Source organism: Mastigoproctus giganteus, chromosome 6 (assembly GCF_048544385.1).
Source record: "Mastigoproctus giganteus isolate SK-2022 chromosome 6, ASM4854438v1, whole genome shotgun sequence".
Classification (NCBI taxonomy): Eukaryota; Metazoa; Arthropoda; class Arachnida; order Uropygi; family Thelyphonidae; genus Mastigoproctus; species Mastigoproctus giganteus.
In genome coordinates this window covers 32,447,701-32,469,282 of record NC_143580.1, presented here as the reverse complement: position 1 = coordinate 32,469,282, position 21,582 = coordinate 32,447,701, and the positions used below count along the sequence as shown (strand labels likewise).

Here is a 21,582-nt window from a genome sequence, read left to right as displayed (position 1 = left end):
ACAAGACTGCAGTAATAGTTCAAACACAGCATGGGTTTGTTAATAGGAAGTCTTGTCTGACCAGTCTGATTGGATACTACAATGTGATCACAAAGGAACTGGATGCAAAAAATAATTTTGATATCATATATTTGTAGTAGTAGTGGCATGTGATGCAAGAAAGCAAGTTTATGAGCTTATGCAGCATTGGCTAAAAAAAAATTTACAAAACGATTCCCTCTAAATGTTGTGCAGTTCCTCCTTAAATTTATTTAACTGATCAACTTCCAAAACGACAGATGGAAGTTTGTTCCAGTAATTAACCACCCGCTGGCTAAGGGCAAATTTCCACACATCTATTCTACATCTGTCTTTCCTCAATTTGAATTTATGCCCCCTTAGGTTTGTAATCGGAACAAGTGGAAGAATCCCATCAGCATTCAGCATGCTGAACCCAATTCAAGGCCTTATACCCCTCAATCAGGTCACCTTGCAGGTGCTTAGTCTCCAGCCACTGCAATTTGAAGAACTTAAGCCTCTCTTGATAAGAGGATCCCTTCATTTCCCCTCACCAATCTTGTTGCCCTTCTCGGTACACGCTCAAGCAAATCTACATCCATCCTAAAATGAGGCCTCCAGACCTGTATGCAGTACTCAAGGCATGGCCTGACCATTGTCTTATACAGAGGGACAATCACCTCCTTTTCCCTACTAACAAAATTTATGTGTATCATTGACAAAACCTCATGACCTGCCCTGGCAGCCTGTGCATTGCTCAGAAACTTCATATCTGACTGCACAATTACTCCCAGGTCTTTTTCATTTTCTACCACCTTAAGTGTATTACCACACAGTTGGTACGTTTCTCTGGGGTTACTTCTACCCATCTGCCCAAATTTTCTAGATCCTGTTGCAGTAGCACACTACCATTACTGTCATTAACAACCCTGCCAACCTTTGTATCATCTGCAAACTTTGACACTTAGCCTGATATACCTTCATCAATATCATTGATAAATATATAAAACAACAGTGGCCCCAACACCAAATCCTGTGGGACTCCACTAATAACATTAGTCCACAAAGAGCAGCACCCCTTGATTACCACCCTCTGTCTTCTCCCACTTAACCATCCTTTTATCCATTGTAGCAACTTACCCTTAATACCATTCTGCTCCAATTTGTACAGTAGTCTTCCATGTGCAACAGTGTAAAAAGCTTTCCTGATATCCAAAAAAAATGTATCAAAAGTATTTTTTGCATCCAATTCCTTTGTAACCACATCAAAATATCCTATCAAATTTGTCAGACAAGACTTTCTCTTAACAAACCCATACTGTGTCTGAATTATTGCTTCAGTCTTGTCTAGATGATTCTGCAGTGCATCTTTAACCAGTGACTCCATTATTTTACCCCGAACAGAAGTTAAACTAACTGGTCTGTAATTACTCGTGTCACCCTTCGATCCCCCCTTTGTGAATTGGGGATACATTTGCACATCTCCAGTCCGTGGGAACCTCCCCTGAGTCCAAGGATGCTCTTATAATTATGGCTAAGGGTTTGCTTAGTTGCTTTGCCGCCTCCTTTAAAATAACTGGATAGATCCCATCCACCCCATGTGCTTTTCTTATGTTTAACTTCAACAATTTCTCCTCCATTTTGTTCTCAGTTATTACAAAATCATTAAGCACCCTGCTACAATTTGTAACCTTCTGGCATTTTCAAACCTTCATAACTCCTCATATGTGAATGTAGATGTAAAATACTCATTCAGTTTGTTTGCTCTCTGAGCAGGATCATCAACAGTCAAACCATCGACATCAAGTGGACCAATCAGATTCATCCCCTTCCTTTTAGAGTTTATATAAGTAAAGAAATCCTTGCTGTTTTTCTTAGCATCCTTTGCCAAAGATTTCGCGTAATCTGCCTTCACCTGACTAACCTCCTTTGTGACTTGATTACAGACTAGATTATATCTGCCATAGGCTTCTGTGTCGCCTGATAATTTATATGCATCCCATGCATTTCAGGAAAGCTTTTGATACTGTTATCAAAAGCGTTATCAGGAGCAATATGCCATTAAGGGCAAGTTGCTGCAATGGATAAAGGGATGATTGAGTGGGAGACAGCAGATAGTGGTAATAAATGGATACTGCTCTACTTGGACTAATGTTATTAGTGGAGTGCCCCAGGGTTCGGTGCTGGGCCCATTGTTGTTTTTTGTATTTATTAATCAGGCTTAATGTCCAAGTTTGCAGTGATACAAAGGTTGGCAGGATTGTTAATGATAGTAAAGACAGTATGCTAGAAAAGTTAAGTAGATGGGCTGAGAAGTGGCAACTGAAGTTTAATATTGACAAATGCAAAGTATTGCATAACGAAACAGGCCTAGGCGCTCTGGATTCATTGAGGAATTTATTGTAGCTTAAACACAGAGCGTACAGATAAAGTAGAAATATATGAGCTTTCGGCTATATGGTAGCCTTCGTCAGAATTAAAATACATGAATGGCAGTTGGAATAGAGATGTGCACTGCCAGGTGCGTGAGACGCGAGGTTTAATTGTTTGTTGACGTCTGTGGCTGTGACGCATGATGACGTGGCCAGCGCTTGTCCAATGACAGAACTACTGACTCTGTGATCGGGTTGACTTGGTAACCACTGTTCCTGTTTAAGGATTTATCCGAAGATTTTATATTTAATGATTCCAACCAGGTACGCTTTAGGTAATGGTGGGATCTGTCTACCACCACGACATCGCGGTGTGGGTCGATGTCGTGGTGGGTTGTCCAGACATGCTCGGCGATGGCTGAGTGTTCAACATCCGCTAAACGGATCGCTCTTTTGTGCTCCGAGAGACGTTTCTCGAGTCGACGTCCAGTCTCTCCGAAGTAGCAGCTAGTGCAGTCACGGCAAGAGATGCGGTAGACTAAACCGCTCTGCAGAAGGGTGGGGACAGGTGTTTTCACGTTGGAAATGAAAGAACGCAGTTTCCTGCCTGGGAGCTGGATGCACTTTATTCCGTGCGTTCTCAGGATTCTGCCGATCTGTTGTGACAGGTTGGGGTAGTATGGGATGAATGCCCTTGTGGATGGCTCGTCACTGTTGGTGTTGTAGCTGGTCGTCACGATGTCACGTGTCTGTAGATCACACCTGTCGAGGACGTCAATGGGGTAGCCACACCTCGTAAGGTCTACTTTGACCCTAGTGACCTCTTTGCGTCTTTCATCAGCGGAGCTGGAGTGTGTCCAGGCGCGAGTAAGCAAGGTTCGGGCCGTGGAGAGGAGGTGGCCTCGCGCGTGTGCTGACCGGAAGTTGGTAAACTGGCCAGCACACATGGGCTTACGATAAACTGTAGTCCTCAGGTATGTGCCTTCACGTCGGACAAGTGTGTCTAAGTATGGTAAAGAGTTGTTCGACTCCAGCTCAATCGTGAATTTTATGAAGGGCGATAGTGAGTTGAGGTATGATAGAAGTCGCTGACCTGAGTCTCTAGGGATTACCACGAACACATCGTCAACATAGCGACAGCAAAAGGCGATGTGATCAGGTGCGTGTGCAAACGCACGTCCCTCTAACTCCTCCATCACGATGTTTGCTGTGACTGAGCTGACCGGGGAACCCATGGCCGTGCCATGTATCTGCTGGTAGACTGAGTCATTAAATATGATCGCACCCCCTGTTAAGCACAGTCTGAGGGCGGTGGAAATGTCATCGGGTGTGAGACCAGTTCTTTCGTTGAGGGTTCTATCATTGTCCAAGAGTTGTTTTGCACAAGAAATGGCAAGTTCCACAGGGATGGAGGTAAAGAGCGATATGACGTCGAACGATGCCATAACTTGATTCTGCGAGATGGATACAGTGCGAATCCTCTTTATGAATTCAACACTGTTGGAAACGGTGTGGGTGGTCTTGCCAACCAGAGGAGAAAGAAGTCTCGAGACAAATTTAGACAGCTCGTAAGTCGGTGATCCACAGCAGGATACAATTGGTCTCAGTGGTGTGTCTTCTTTGTGCACTTTCGGTAGGCCGTAAAACCGTGGGATCTGACATCCGGAAGCACGGAGGTGATTACGGGTTGACTGTGTGATCTTCCCTTGTTTCAGCCAACTGTTGATGAGGATATTCACCTCTGATTCCCATCGCTCTAAAACTCTGTTGGGGTTGATGGTCAGGGGTTTGTATACAGTAGTATCCCGTAAAAGTAGTAGCGCTTTCGCCATGTAATCAGTGTGATCCATTACAACCGTACGGCGGCCTTTGTCTGCCGGTAGAATGACGATGGACGAATCCTGTTTCAATGCCTTGAGGGCAGAGAACTGTGTACGGTTGAGGTTAGAAGGGACGGGGCGAGCACGGTGTAGAACTGCTGCAGTCTTCAAGCGGATTGTGTTGGCTACATCTTCTGGGAGGCGTGATAAGCTGGCTTCCACACCTAAGGCGATGTCGGTGATCGGCGGGTGCTTAGGAAGAACGGCAAACGTCATGCCAAGAGTCAATAAGTTTACTTGGTCCGCAGATAACTGTTTGCTGCTTAGGTTCAATACGAAGTCCGTGGAATTAGTGAGAGGGGTATTACATTGGCTGCGCAATTGACGGGATTCATTAATCAAATTACAAAACTTACGTTTCTGTCGGGTACAATAAAGATCTGATTCTCTGATGGCCTGGTGACATAAAGTGTTGACCACATCGGTGTAAACGGGATCGGGAATCAGAGTCTTAAGGTCGGCTAGTAGGGTTGCCTTGCTCGCTGAAGCACGTTGTATGTCATGATGGAGGCAGCCGATCCATATACGTAGGGTTTTGAGGCCGAAGTTCCGACAGGCACGTCTCATGCGCTCATTAGAAAACGGTTGTTTGTAGCGAAACCCTTTCGGTATAATCTCGTTAGCTTTGCACCTATGCGCAAACCTCAGGTGTTGTCTACTACGGGCTATGAAGATAAAATCTTTCTGTAGTCTCACGACCATGTCGTATGCTGGTTGGCCAAGAATAGTACGAACATAACGAAACAGGCCTAGGCGCTCTGGATTCATTGAGGAATTTATTGTAGCTTAAACACAGAGCGTACAGATAAAGTAGAAATATATGAGCTTTCGGCTATATGGTAGCCTTCGTCAGAATTAAAATACATGAATGGCAGTTGGAATAGAGATGTGCACTGCCAGGTGCGTGAGACGCGAGGTTTAATTGTTTGTTGACGTCTGTGGCTGTGACGCATGATGACGTGGCCAGCGCTTGTCCAATGACAGAACTACTGACTCTGTGATCGGGTTGACTTGGTAACCACTGTTCCTGTTTAAGGATTTATCCGAAGATTTTATATTTAATGATTCCAACCAGGTACGCTTTAGGTAATGGTGGGATCTGTCTACCACCACGACATCGCGGTGTGGGTCGATGTCGTGGTGGGTTGTCCAGACATGCTCGGCGATGGCTGAGTGTTCAACATCCGCTAAACGGATCGCTCTTTTGTGCTCCGAGAGACGTTTCTCGAGTCGACGTCCAGTCTCTCCGAAGTAGCAGCTAGTGCAGTCACGGCAAGAGATGCGGTAGACTAAACCGCTCTGCAGAAGGGTGGGGACAGGTGTTTTCACGTTGGAAATGAAAGAACGCAGTTTCCTGCCTGGGAGCTGGATGCACTTTATTCCGTGCGTTCTCAGGATTCTGCCGATCTGTTGTGACAGGTTGGGGTAGTATGGGATGAATGCCCTTGTGGATGGCTCGTCACTGTTGGTGTTGTAGCTGGTCGTCACGATGTCACGTGTCTGTAGATCACACCTGTCGAGGACGTCAATGGGGTAGCCACACCTCGTAAGGTCTACTTTGACCCTAGTGACCTCTTTGCGTCTTTCATCAGCGGAGCTGGAGTGTGTCCAGGCGCGAGTAAGCAAGGTTCGGGCCGTGGAGAGGAGGTGGCCTCGCGCGTGTGCTGACCGGAAGTTGGTAAACTGGCCAGCACACATGGGCTTACGATAAACTGTAGTCCTCAGGTATGTGCCTTCACGTCGGACAAGTGTGTCTAAGTATGGTAAAGAGTTGTTCGACTCCAGCTCAATCGTGAATTTTATGAAGGGCGATAGTGAGTTGAGGTATGATAGAAGTCGCTGACCTGAGTCTCTAGGGATTACCACGAACACATCGTCAACATAGCGACACCAAAAGGCGATGTGATCAGGTGCGTGTGCAAACGCACGTCCCTCTAACTCCTCCATCACGATGTTTGCTGTGACTGAGCTGACCGGGGAACCCATGGCCGTGCCATGTATCTGCTGGTAGACTGAGTCATTAAATATGATCGCACCCCCTGTTAAGCACAGTCTGAGGGCGGTGGAAATGTCATGGACCCGTGACTGCACTAGCTGCTACTTCGGAGAGACTGGACGTCGACTCGAGAAACGTCTCTCGGAGCACAAAAGAGTGATCCGTTTAGCGGATGTTGAACACTCAGCCATCGCCGAGCATGTCTGGACAACCCACCACGACATCGACCCACACCGCGATGTCGTGGTGGTAGACAGATCCCACCATTACCTAAAGCGTACCTGGTTGGAATCATTAAATATAAAATCTTCGGATAAATCCTTAAACAGGAACAGTGGTTACCAAGTCAACCCGATCACAGAGTCAGTAGTTCTGTCATTGGACAAGCGCTGGCCACGTCATCATGCGTCACAGCCACAGACGTCAACAAACAATTAAACCTCGCGTCTCACGCACCTGGCAGTGCACATCTCTATTCCAACTGCCATTCATGTATTTTAATTCTGACGAAGGCTACCATATAGCCGAAAGCTCATATATTTCTACTTTATCTGTACGCTCTGTGTTTAAGCTACAATAAATTCCTCAATGAATCCAGAGCGCCTAGGCCTGTTTCGTTATGTTCGTACTATTCTTGGCCAACCAGCATACGACATGGTCGTGAGACTACAGAAAGATTTTATCTTCATAGCCCGTAGTAGACAACACCTGAGGTTTGCGCATAGGTGCAAAGCTAACGAGATTATACCGAAAGGGTTTCGCTACAAACAACCGTTTTCTAATGAGCGCATGAGACGTGCCTGTCGGAACTTCGGCCTCAAAACCCTACGTATATGGATCGGCTGCCTCCATCATGACATACAACGTGCTTCAGCGAGCAAGGCAACCCTACTAGCCGACCTTAAGACTCTGATTCCCGATCCCGTTTACACCGATGTGGTCAACACTTTATGTCACCAGGCCATCAGAGAATCAGATCTTTATTGTACCCGACAGAAACGTAAGTTTTGTAATTTGATTAATGAATCCCGTCAATTGCGCAGCCAATGTAATACCCCTCTCACTAATTCCACGGACTTCGTATTGAACCTAAGCAGCAAACAGTTATCTGCGGACCAAGTAAACTTATTGACTCTTGGCATGACGTTTGCCGTTCTTCCTAAGCACCCGCCGATCACCGACATCGCCTTAGGTGTGGAAGCCAGCTTATCACGCCTCCCAGAAGATGTAGCCAACACAATCCGCTTGAAGACTGCAGCAGTTCTACACCGTGCTCGCCCCGTCCCTTCTAACCTCAACCGTACACAGTTCTCTGCCCTCAAGGCATTGAAACAGGATTCGTCCATCGTCATTCTACCGGCAGACAAAGGCCGCCGTACGGTTGTAATGGATCACACTGATTACATGGCGAAAGCGCTACTACTTTTACGGGATACTACTGTATACAAACCCCTGACCATCAACCCCAACAGAGTTTTAGAGCGATGGGAATCAGAGGTGAATATCCTCATCAACAGTTGGCTGAAACAAGGGAAGATCACACAGTCAACCCGTAATCACCTCCGTGCTTCCGGATGTCAGATCCCACGGTTTTACGGCCTACCGAAAGTGCACAAAGAAGACACACCACTGAGACCAATTGTATCCTGCTGTGGATCACCGACTTACGAGCTGTCTAAATTTGTCTCGAGACTTCTTTCTCCTCTGGTTGGCAAGACCACCCACACCGTTTCCAACAGTGTTGAATTCATAAAGAGGATTCGCACTGTATCCATCTCGCAGAATCAAGTTATGGCATCGTTCGACGTCATATCGCTCTTTACCTCCATCCCTGTGGAACTTGCCATTTCTTGTGCAAAACAACTCTTGGACAATGATAGAACCCTCAACGAAAGAACTGGTCTCACACCCGATGACATTTCCACCGCCCTCAGACTGTGCTTAACAGGGGGTGCGATCATATTTAATGACTCAGTCTACCAGCAGATACATGGCACGGCCATGGGTTCCCCGGTCAGCTCAGTCACAGCAAACATCGTGATGGAGGAGTTAGAGGGACGTGCGTTTGCACACGCACCTGATCACATCGCCTTTTGGTGTCGCTATGTTGACGATGTGTTCGTGGTAATCCCTAGAGACTCAGGTCAGCGACTTCTATCATACCTCAACTCACTATCGCCCTTCATAAAATTCACGATTGAGCTGGAGTCGAACAACTCTTTACCATACTTAGACACACTTGTCCGACGTGAAGGCACATACCTGAGGACTACAGTTTATCGTAAGCCCATGTGTGCTGGCCAGTTTACCAACTTCCGGTCAGCACACGCGCGAGGCCACCTCCTCTCCACGGCCCGAACCTTGCTTACTCGCGCCTGGACACACTCCAGCTCCGCTGATGAAAGACGCAAAGAGGTCACTAGGGTCAAAGTAGACCTTACGAGGTGTGGCTACCCCATTGACGTCCTCGACAGGTGTGATCTACAGACACGTGACATCGTGACGACCAGCTACAACACCAACAGTGACGAGCCATCCACAAGGGCATTCATCCCATACTACCCCAACCTGTCACAACAGATCGGCAGAATCCTGAGAACGCACGGAATAAAGTGCATCCAGCTCCCAGGCAGGAAACTGCGTTCTTTCATTTCCAACGTGAAAACACCTGTCCCCACCCTTCTGCAGAGCGGTTTAGTCTACCGCATCTCTTGCCGTGACTGCACTAGCTGCTACTTCGGAGAGACTGGACGTCGACTCGAGAAACGTCTCTCGGAGCACAAAAGAGCGATCCGTTTAGCGGATGTTGAACACTCAGCCATCGCCGAGCATGTCTGGACAACCCACCACGACATCGACCCACACCGCGATGTCGTGGTGGTAGACAGATCCCACCATTACCTAAAGCGTACCTGGTTGGAATCATTAAATATAAAATCTTCGGATAAATCCTTAAACAGGAACAGTGGTTACCAAGTCAACCCGATCACAGAGTCAGTAGTTCTGTCATTGGACAAGCGCTGGCCACGTCATCATGCGTCACAGCCACAGACGTCAACAAACAATTAAACCTCGCGTCTCACGCACCTGGCAGTGCACATCTCTATTCCAACTGCCATTCATGTATTTTAATTCTGACGAAGGCTACCATATAGCCGAAAGCTCATATATTTCTACTTTATCTGTACGCTCTGTGTTTAAGCTACAATAAATTCCGCAAAGTATTGCATATAGGTAGCAGTAACCCAAGAGAAATGTACCAACTGTGTGGTACTATACTCAGGGAGGTGGAGAATGAAAAATACTTGGGGGTAATTGTGCAGTCGGATATGAAGTTATCTGAGTAGTGCAGACATGCTGCCAGAGCCGGTCATGGAGTTTTGTCAATACATACTTCCTCATTTTAGGAAGTATGTAGAGTTGCTAGAACAAGTACACACAAGGGAAACAAGAGTGGTGAGAGCAACAAAGGGGTTCTCTTACCAGGAGAGGTTTAAATTCTGTTAGTTGCAGCATCTGGAGACTAGGCACCTGTGAGGTGATCTGATTAAAGTGCACAAGGCCTTGAATGGTTTTTAGTAGGCTCAATGCTGATGGGATATTTCCACTTGCTGAAATTAAGAACCTGAGGGGGCATTGATTCAAATTGAGGAAAGACCATTGTAGAATAGATTTGCGGAAGTTTGCCTTTAGCCAGCGGGTAGTTGATTGCTGAAAGAGAATTCCATCTGTTGTTGTGGAAGTTGATAGCTTAAATAAATTCAAGAAGGAACTGGAAAAATGTTTAGAGGAAATGGATATGTGAATTTTTTTTTTGGCTGATTCTCTATAAGCTTGCTTTCTTGCATCATATGCCTTAACTAATGCTAATATCTACTAATGGCGTCTGTGTCACCTGATAATTTATATGTATCCCATGCATTTTTCTTCTGCCATGAGTCTCATTAGTTCATCTGACATCCATTTGGGCCTAAACCTTGAACAGTATTTTTTAGTTGGTATTAAAAGCCTTGTAAATTCCAAGGTTAATTCCTTGAATGTTTCTCATTTAGACTTTGCTGTTGGTAACATCATCAGTTGGTACCACTGTATAAAATTTAAAAACTGTCTGAGATCACTGTAGTCACCTTTACGAAAGCAAAAATTCTTCCCTTTACTTTTATTTATTTATTATTTTATTTTTTTTTATGAAAACCCCATGGTAGTTACATCTTTGAATAAATCCCACATCAGTATACTGTGATCACTACCACCTAGTGGTTCCTTTATCTGCAGATTTTTAATGCATGAATAATCACTGCCGATAATCAAATCAAGAGTATTATTCCCTCTGGTTTACTCTCGAACAAGCTGCTGTAGAAAACAATCATCCAGTAAGACCACAAAAGTCTTGCTAGTGTGCGAGTGACTAACCCACAAGTTCCAGTTTATTTTAACTTCCTAGATATTTCGGAATATCTAGGAAGTTAAAATCCCCTATTATAAGACATTCTGATTTACTGGCCGACTCTCTTTCTCTCTACAGTTGTTCGTTGTACTCAGCAGAGTCACTTATTGTTATTGCAACATTCCTCTCTCTCTCTTTCTCTCTCTCACACACACACACACACACACACAGAACCAGCTGTTACTAAGTTTTCAAATAAATTATTCCTTACATCATCTTTCGGACATTGAGAGACTGAAGTCACCTGCTTGCAAAACTTTTAAACCCTGTTTTAGTTATAGATGGTGTGTGAGGATAGATCACGAGTGATCTCCAATTCATTTGGTCTTGCTCTTTTGTTGATATTTAAATGTGTATTATACATATATAAAAATTGTATACTAGAAAGAATACTTTTATTTTAATTGTGAATAATGGATTAATTAATCTCTTTATTCATAATAACCATAAATTTATTCAATACAGCTAAATTAATTGTAGCAGTATATTTTAAAATTTGTTTTTTTTTCATTTGGTTGCCATCATGGGGATACTTTGGTCCCTCCAGCAACACAGGCTGACTTTTGAGTATCAAGGTTTAGGTTATACTCACATTAGAGACGACATGGTAATTTGCAAGTTCACTTAAATTGCTAATATCATTTTATATAAAAAGGTGAATCTGCTCTTCTTGATGCTTTAGTCCCTCACTAGAGGGATAAAATCATCCAAAAGGTGGAAATTGAATGCCAAAATAAATACAATTTTCAAATTATTTCAATACCTGAATTGAAAAATATTACTCTGCAACCTCTATAACTTAGTTATGTCAGATTACTCCAGCAGTAAATAATGAACCCATTTTAAATAATAAATTAATAATATTTTAAAATACTAAATATTCATTTTCTCAGATTACACTGAAGGGATTAAAATATTGTAAATTTAATGTTCCACACAAATAAATTTACTTCAGCCATTTGTCAGTGGTTTTTCTGTGTTGCTGTTTTAGTATATTTATTTATGATCTTAAAAGTTGTAAACCTTTGCTATATCTGGCTCTCATACCTTGTACTGATGAAATTTTTGTTTTTCAATAATGCAGTGTTTGTTTGAAGTAGTAATGTACAAAATATTAACTACTTGTATGTATTTATCCTAATAATTATTGGTAAACAGGACTAGGCCAACAAGATCATACAGAATATTAAAAGAAGAAATGTATTTTTAGTATTATTTATTAATATTAATAAAAATAACTTTTAAACTAATGAAAGAAGTTATATTAAAATGAAATCACTAATGAAAAAAGATGCAAAACAAACACAAAGTGCATACTTGTGTTCTTCAGCTCTATAGCAGGTTTACAATTAAAGTGTTTCAAATTTTTTTAAACTGTTGTTTAAACAGTTTTTTTAATTAAAAACAACTTGATATGCATATTTTGATACTTATGCAAATCTATGAAGTTAACTTCATTTTTTGCTAGTGGTAACCTCAGATTGTTGAGAGACTACTGTATATCACCAAGTTTTTATGCACTCTTGAGTGGGAGTAGTGATTAGTCTTGCTTGCACACCTTCCTGGTTGTCTTTGGAAGAATATACATCATTCCTTTAAGAACCTAAAGCAAAAGAAGTTAACTCTTGTAAGATTCATGTTTTATAAAATATAACAGTTTAAGCATAAATAGGCATAGCTTTCTTATACAATAATTGCTATAAATATGACACTTTAGCAGTAAAACTGGATTCTTGGATTTTTTAAAGAAACTAAAGTTATCTTTAGAAGATTTAAAAAGTCAGATTGAAGGATGCAAATATACCACTCATGCCTTGAGTATTCTTGGAAATGATAAATCTCCTGACCAGTTGATTGAGTCATCTCAGAAAGAGAAAAGGGTAAGCAGTCTCAAAGTGTTCTTACTTATTTTCCAGTTATTAAATAGATAATTTTTTGCTATTGTTTTCAGAATATATGGCTTGAAATATGTCTTTTTCTCTGTAACTTAGTATTGGCCAAAATATGCAAATAAATCAAGCTTTCACTGCATCAACCAAAAAAAAAAAAAAACTTTTGATGTTTACAACTTATATCCAGTCTTATCCCACTCTTCCTGCTCCAGAATGTTCAATACAGCTGCCCCTTAAATATATCCATTTTCAGCCTTCCAGGGGGGGCAGTTTATTCCAGTGATCAACAGCATGCTGACCAAACTTCTTGAGGTGTATAATCTTAGTTTCTCCAGTATTGTAGTTTGTATTTATAGCCACTGATTTTTGGGTCTGAATTCAATGTGAAAATTCATTCATTCATTTTGTTTCCTCCATTGCCTTATACACCATGATCATATCTGCCAGTGTAGAAATTGTAGCACTGACAAACTCAATTATGATAATTATGATATCATAATCCATAAGTATGATTATGATAATTTCCATAAGTACTTGCATTGAGGATGCTTAGGTACCCTTAGTGCAGGAGCTGTAATGAAAGAACAGTAATGCCTAAAATCAATCCATCGGAATAACAGCACTCATTGAAAATAAATAGCAGTATATTCTTAAGAGAGCAATACATCTTATTTATTTATTTGAATTATTTTATGTGAAATGGTCAGGCTGCTTTTTTGTGGCAAAGTTAGTTATGCCATTAGAGCAATGCATATACGGGTAGTTCTTGCTTTAAGAGTTCCCAGGTTTACGAGTTTATTTTTTTCAAATATCAACAAAATCGAAAATATGAACATTAATTGCAAAAAATGAATGATAAACATTCATAAATACTGCATTTCAAACCATGCACGTAGCTATACAATACAGTGTACCCCGCTTTACGATATTAATCCTTTACCATCATATTGTGAAAATATCCTAATGTGAACCCAACAACACATTATTTTTTGGTAAGTCATTCCATGACCTCGGAAGTTCAAATTTTCACTATATAACTCCCTAAAAGGTCGTTTTTATAGTGTAAATTGTATTAGTTACCAATTCAAATCATTAAATGCACTACACTTTCATCATTATAATATGTTATAAGAACCAATTTTTGAACGGCTTTGTGATATTTTTCTAAAGCACATTTCTGGAAGTCACGACCATAAAACAATAAAAACAATTTGCACTGTCCGGTTTATTGGGCCTTTCTGTTACTGTAAGCAATTATAAACAGGTAGTAAATTCGATGTTATTGCATTTGTCAAAATACCAAGAGCTAGAATTGTGTGGGTCTTTACATTATTATGGTGAAATGTGTTTGCCCTTTACTGAAATCTTCAATTGTATAGAAAACAAATAAAATTTCAGAATCTTCTCTTCATTCCTTGTTTTTTTTTAAGCTTCGTAAACTTGTTACTCCGCACAAATCGTGTTAGTTGCAATGTGTGCGTTCCGTTAAAAAATGCTTATGCATGCTATTGAAATTTATAAAGAAAAGAGAAGATTATCTTGGAAACAAATGCCTCTTGAAGCATTTCTGAAGAAGACGACTCCTTGTGCAACAGATCAACGAGTGCCGAGCCAATGATGAGTGATCAATGAGTGTGCATTTAGTCGATGATGATGAAGAATAAATATTCTTTAACATTTGTAAGTCATAAATAATTTCTCTATTATTATAATTTGTTTGATTTTACAGGCTACGTTTTCATTTCTTTGGATAAATCAGTCATTGTTTAGACATAAACTAATTAGCTAACTAATTTCATAGTTGATAACGTAATGCCTATTTTTAACATTGTGTCTATGGGAAATAAATTCCCGCTTTACGAGTATGCGCTAGGAATGAATTAACTCGTAAAGTCGAGAACTACCTGTATATTTAAACTATATTTTTGCACTATTTTTGTGATTTATTTTGCTCTCACACTTGAAAATATACAGTTAAATATATACTAAATAAATAAGAGCTTCCATGGGCTCAATTTATCCTGTTATATTTACATTTCAAGGACTTCTTCTTATCCCACTCTCCTAAAATGCCAATAATTTAAAATAATAAAACTCAAAATTAATTCCTCACCATCAGCCCACAATATCCCAACTCCATGTAACCTTTAGTGATGGAAGACATTTTGTCAGAAAACCATGGCATTATAACTTATATTTTTAACCTGTGATTTTCTGACATAATGTCTTCCATCACTAAAGGTTACACGAGGTTTGATATTTCTGCGGTCGGATTGGGGTCTGCGACCGTGATCCTGGGGTATTAAATTACTCGTGGGCTGATGGTGAGAAATACATTTTGAGTTTTAAATTATTTTAAATTATCATTCGTAATTTATTGGCATTTTGAGTTGGATAAGAAAAGGTCCTATAGATGGAATAAAGGTAATTCCTTTGTTTATTCTTGACAGTTAAATTTATATGGATTTAGTCCATTATTAGTATTAGACCTACTAATACTAATGGTAATTTTTAGAGTTCCTCACTTTCAGAAAGTAAGAAAGATCTAAAGTAAGACATCTTTCCATGTAAAGAGTTTTAATTAGTTTATTGGTATGCAAAGGACAGTTAAAACTCCAAACAATCCCAACAACTAAATCAACTGGTTACATTTTGGATTTTAATATCGAAATCCATCTTCAGGCCTAGGTTTTGGGTTCTATAAAATTAGGACTAAAAGAGAAGTTAATAAAGGTTAACAATATAACATGAATCCAATTCTATAGTTAATAGTTTTAAATTAGAGTTTAAAATTAAATTATGAATTATCCTTATCATAAAATACATTTACTCTACAGGATAATCTTATCTACTATCCCATACAGAGGTTTATGCAAAATAATATAATTGTTAAAATACAATATAATTCTTTAACTGGACTTTTAAAATTTTTCTTACTTAGTAGTACTCTGTTTAATGTTCTTCTATGAGTTTAAATCCCTTTTATAAAATTTTCCACTGGGTGTTAAAATAAAAGTAGCTTAAAAGGCCTTTTTACTTTCAGTTAAGGAATACAAAAGCATAGTGTATGTAAATGCACATACGTGTACACAAGATATTCATTCTTAGAATTAAACTCTTTTGCATTTTAGTTTAATATATGAAAAATTTATAACTAAAACACAAGTTAATTAGTAAAGGCCACCTTCCTTGTCAATTACAAGACACCAGTGACAGACAAGTGCAGATACAATCAAACAGGTTAACATGTTAAAATTTATCATAAAGTGTTTTATATATGTGGCAAAAAAAAAAAAAAAAAAAAAAAAAGCATTAGTTCAAGTTACACTCAACAGAAGATGTATGACTGTGAATAAATTTGTTAAATTTTAGATGTAGAGGGGCAGCCAGCTGATTTTCTGCTGTGAATTCCTGAGATCAAGGTTTGTTTTCTTACAGCTATATGCTAGTTACAGAAAGAATTCATAGATAGCAAGTTGCCTAACATCTCATATTGTGAATTCCTTCACAACAAATTTCCTGTCTCATTATACCTTGAATAAGTAATGCTTCCCCAGTAGAGAAGACTACTGTTACTTATTCTCAATGATACCAATACCTAGACACTGTTTCAGGGCCGTTTGGCCCCCTTGTCAGTGAGTAGATAGGTACCCCAGTGGCATAACAGCTGACAATTCAGATAGGAATTAATTTTGCAATATGAGAGATGCCAAGTGGCATCTCATATTTTTTAGGCATAAATGTTATTTGTATCAAATTCCACTGCATTTGGCATCTCTCATATTGTGAAATTAATTTACCAGTAGGTTGTCAGCTGTTATACCATCAGGATACTCCTACTCAGCAGTGAGGGGCCAAATTATCACTGAAATGGCTGTCTGTGGGTGGGACCCTCTGAGAATAAGTAACAATAGCCTTCTCTCTGGGGAAACATTACTTATTCAAGGTATAATGAGATAGGTATTGTGAAATAATTCACAATATGAGATGTTATGTAATGATGCCACAGCATAACATTGGTTTTACTGTGTATAGAAATGATTCTATTGCACTAATTTAGATGGCAGTGAACTCTTTTCTTGTAGTCTGATGCTTTTTAGTCCTAATTATATTTGTATTAAACTATACTCCACTTGGCATCTCTCATATTGTGAAATTAATTCACAACTGTTAGACCATCGGGGTACCTACTCACTCACCGATGAGGAGCCTGAAATGGCCATCCGGGTGGTGGTGGTACCCACTGATAATAAGTAACAATAGTCTTCTCTACTGGAAAAGTGTTACTTATTCAAAGTATAATGAGATAGGCAACTCGTGAAGGAATTTGCTATATGAGATATTATGTATTGATGCCACTGCACGATATTGATTGGTTTACTGTGTATAGAAATGATGCTGTTGCACTAACTTATATGACAGTAAACTCTTCTCACATTCTGACGCTTTTAGCCCTATATCCTGTATGTTAACTTTAACTTAAATATAATTGTATTTGGAGAACCAGTTCAAGAACGTGTTTTTTTTTATCCAAATTGAAATGAATTGATTTCACAAAAAAAAAAAAAAAAAAAAATCCCAATACTTCTCAGTATAATTGAAGGTAAAGAAATGGATATTGCGTAGATCAATTCTGCCATTTTTAATGTGAGAACCTACCAGACTATTATGAAAGAAGAAAGAATTGATGTACCGTGATCCTTGGTCTGATTACTGACAAAGTGCACACAAAAAGCACGAAATATAATAAGTTATCTGAAGTAATCCTTGCATTTTAATAATTTCTAACAGTGCTAAAATGCTATGTCAGAGAATAGTCAACCAGGTGAAAAAAATTAAAATTAGATTCATATCTCTTTCTGACAAAGTTTTGGAAATGCTCTTATCAGCCAAGCCTGAACAGTAGTGCTTCAGAAATATTGATCAAAGTTCTGTCTATTGTTATAGACAGAACTTTAATCAATATTTCTGAAGATGTACAGTCTGCTACTGAAGCAATCATAATCAGTTGATATCTAACAGACAAACCACACAGAAATTCAGACAGAAAATTATTGGGTATGTTAATGTTTAAAAGCATACTGAACTGGTAAACAATCTTATAGCTCTATTTTGATGTAAAAATGCGTTTTGACATTGAAATTAATTTATAGTGCAGTGTGGACTTTAAAAAACCTCTTTACTTTCTGAAAAATCTTTTTTTTTTTTTTTTTTTCTGAACTGCATTTTGCACAAAAACTTGTTTTGGCCAAAAAACCTCCCGTTTTCCTCTTGTGTACAAATATCTAATCATCTGATCTTTTAGAATGAAAGTTGGCAGCTGTGCAGAAATGTTCATTCGGCCAGAGTAATTGATTGCTGGAAAAAATTCCGCCTAGTGTTATGGAAGTGAGTAATTTGAATAAGTTTAAAGAAGGATTGGACAAAATTATTAGAAGGAAATTATGGGAAAATGATGTGGATTTTTTTTGTGTTGATGCCATAAGCTCTGCTTTATTGATCATTTTTCCAATACTAATACCAATTCATTGCATACTATGGAATAATAAAGTTAAAACTGAAATCCATAAATGCCTTTATAATGATTTTTTATTTTTGAAAGGCTGTAATCATTTTTGATAGACAATTTGATTTTGCAGGGTACTGTGGAAATTAATTGTAGTAATTCGTTATGAAACTATACTCCTTTCGCAAAAAAAGGAGACAGTACATGTAAACACCTAAGAAAAATTATGATTTATAGGTTCTGTTAATCGTACAGCCTGATTACTCTGACAAGTGAATATATGGTAATTGTGCATTATTGTTTATTTACATTTACTTTCTCCTTTCTGTGAATAGATTGCAAAGTGACCACCGAGTGGTCACTTTATTAGGTACAACTCTCCTTTTTATGAAATGGAGCACACCTTTAGTAACAGCATCATCTGTTTGTACTATGTATTATAAAGTACAGTGGTACTCAAAACAAATTGCACCATTTGCAAAATTCACAGAATGTCTGTGAAATTTGGCAGTATATTATATATTTTGTAATAGCATTACCCTATTGCATCATCTCTCTTAGATGATGTTACATGCCATACATGATTGCATCATCCTAGTAGCAGTATAAACACAATGCATATGCCACGAGTCCAGTATTCTGTATGCTATTACAATGGCTAAGTTTTCAAAATTAACACCAATAGGAAAAGCACTGCTGCTGCAGCACTGAATGCAGAGGAACATTCTATGCATGAAATAGCTAAAAGGATTCAGTGTGATTAGTCAACAGTGGCATGTTTATTATGAAAATTATCATAAACTGGCAGTCTAAACAGAAAGAAAGGAAGTGGATGTCCACAAATATCTTCTGCAGCGCAGGACAGATTTCTGGTCCATCTGTGTGTCCGAAACAGAAGATCCACACTGAATAGTATGAGGGGGAGGATACAGGAGTAAAGGCAATCACTGCTACAGTACCTATACATCTTTTCTTGTCAACATTAGTAACATGTTGCCCATGGAAAATGCCACTTTTGATGCAAAAATGAAAGCCCAGCTAGCAAGCAGTGGGCAAAATAGCATGCTAATTGGTCTGAGGATCAGTGGAAATGTGTTATTTTTGCTGATAAATCAAAATTCAATTTGTGTCGTTTGGATGACCAGCAGACTTATACGAAGAAGAATTTCTTCCTGACTATATCATCACCATAGTGAAACATTCTGCATGCCATATGGTGTGGGTTTGTATTTCACATAGAGGAGTTAGCCATCTTAAATTTGTGAAGAGTACAGTGAATGCGGAGGTGTACGAGGACATTCTTCAGACAAAATTATTTCCCACAATTAGAGATCTCTATGGGAATATTGGCCAGTTGCATTTTTCAGGACTATTCTGCTCCATATCATAGAGCCAAAACTATAAGTACTTCATGCTACTTCATACTATTTCATAAAATTAACAAAAGTTTTAAATTTTTGAAACATTGCACTCTTGCTTAAATAAATAAATCTTGCTTAAATTTATTTTGCTGTCTTTACTGACTACAGGTGCAAAAATGGTTGAAGGATAAATCAATTTGTACAATAACATGGCCCCTAAAAGTTGTTGGAACAAAATTGTTGTTTCAGTAATGCAAAGGAAACCAAAAGCACTTAGAAAGCTGCAGGAGACATTATTGTGTTTGGTACCATGAGATTTCCCTGGAATACATTCAAAACTTTATCCAGTCTGATGCCACAACAGTGTGTGGCTGTCATCAAAGCAAGGGGTGGACCAACGAAATATTAGTGTGCATTTTATTGTCTTTTTTGGTTGTATAGTTGCCTGCCATCTTAATATGAGCAAAGTAATGAAAAAAATCACTGCTTTCATAGAATTTTTGATATTATATGAACATAACTAACATGCTATTATTTTATGTATGTTGTTATTACTTATTTATGGTCTTTCAGGTATTTCTAAAAGATTAGCTGCCAGTATAAAGATAAACAACCTAAAAAATGTGGTGATGCAATATTTTTGACAAGAATTGAGCAGAGTAACAGAAAAGCTACGATCATTCAAATAACAACTCAGTACATCAGTAGTAACCAAAGAGGCTTTCGGAGTATACAACTTGTACCTCGTTGATGACCAAACCAGGTTCCACTCCTGTCAGCAAAAACAAGGAGGTCTGGTTAGTGTGGACCCAATTCAATGAGTACCAACACTGGAGGATTGTAAAAATGTTTCCTGGTCCAATGAAACCTGGTTCCCCAATTTACCCTGATGGGAAGACCAGGATATGGTGAAATCAGTGTCTGTGGATCAATCCTGCAAAGTGTCAGTGATTCAGGCCGGTGGTGGTGGTGGGTAGTGTAATGATGGGGAATGTTTTCATGGTGCACATTGAGCTCCTTGATACCAGTAGCAACATTTGGATGCCATGGATTATCTGGAAATTGTTTCTGACTAGGCGCATCCCTTCAATGTGTTCTTCTAACAGAATAATACACCATGTCACAAGGCCCGCATTATACAAAATTGGTTCTGGGGACATGAGAGTTAATTCAGTCTGTGCTGGCCTCTCCAGTCACTCAATCCAATTAAACACCTGTGGGATGAGTTAGAATAGGCACTTCAGAGTAGATATCTGCATCTATCCAATTTGCAACAACTTTGATATACTCTAACCACCATTTGATAACAGAACTTTTAAGGAAAATCTAGATGCCATGAGAAAATGGTGTTCATAATACACTTGTTTAATGAGAAGACAATTAAAATTTTCTAGTCAATGAAATTTCATGTACAGGTTTAAGTGCTTTTTTAACAGAAATTAATGTATTTATTTACTAAATTTTTAAATTTTATTTCTAGACTTTGGCTGAACGACTTGATGAATACTATGAAGATCCAAAACTTACTTCAAGACAGCCTCATATATCCCAATTTCCTCCTGACTTTAAACCTATTCCATGCAAACCATTATTCTTCGATCTTGCTTTGAATCATATGGAATTTCCATCATTAGAAGATCGTGTGGAACAAAAAAAAGGTGGTGGAATCACGGGTTTTGTTCGTGGTTGGCTAGGAGGTTGGAAAAAATAGGAATATTTTTATTATGTTACAGTTCAAATTATATATATTAAAAAAAGTCAAATTAATGATATGCTTTTTTTTAAATATTTTCCAATTTGAGGGAATTGTTTTTTATTTACATGCTGTCCAGGTATTATTAATGGTGGGCCCTTATCAATTTGGTGTAAATAATGATGAATATTTTAATCTTTTGTGTATTTATTGAAAATTCTTCAGCATTAAAAATTTACTAACTGTCAGTTTGTTTATTGAAAATTATATATTGTACAGGCTTTTTCTTGCAGATTTGAAAATAAACATGTGCATGTACAGTATTTTAAAATTCATTTTCCAATCTTGAAAGGACACTGTCATGTGTTATATTCTGCTTGTTTTCATCCTTAAGACAAGCTAATATAATTGTACAAGTATACTGTAAATTACTAAAAT

At 38.9% G+C, this 21,582-nt stretch overlaps 1 protein-coding gene across 1 annotated transcript in view; it reads left to right on the top strand.

The window, feature by feature from the left end:
• Positions 1-21,296, top strand: part of Srp68 (signal recognition particle 68) — a 94,244-nt gene extending 72,948 nt beyond the window's left edge. Inside the window, exons 11-12 of the mRNA XM_090375058.1 lie at positions 12,441-12,572; positions 20,932-21,296. Of these exons, the coding sequence (XP_090231184.1) occupies positions 12,441-12,572; positions 20,932-21,162 (363 nt within the window). The 3' untranslated portion in view covers positions 21,163-21,296. The remainder of the gene's footprint in view (positions 1-12,440; positions 12,573-20,931) is intronic.
• Positions 21,297-21,582: the final 286 nt, after the last annotated feature.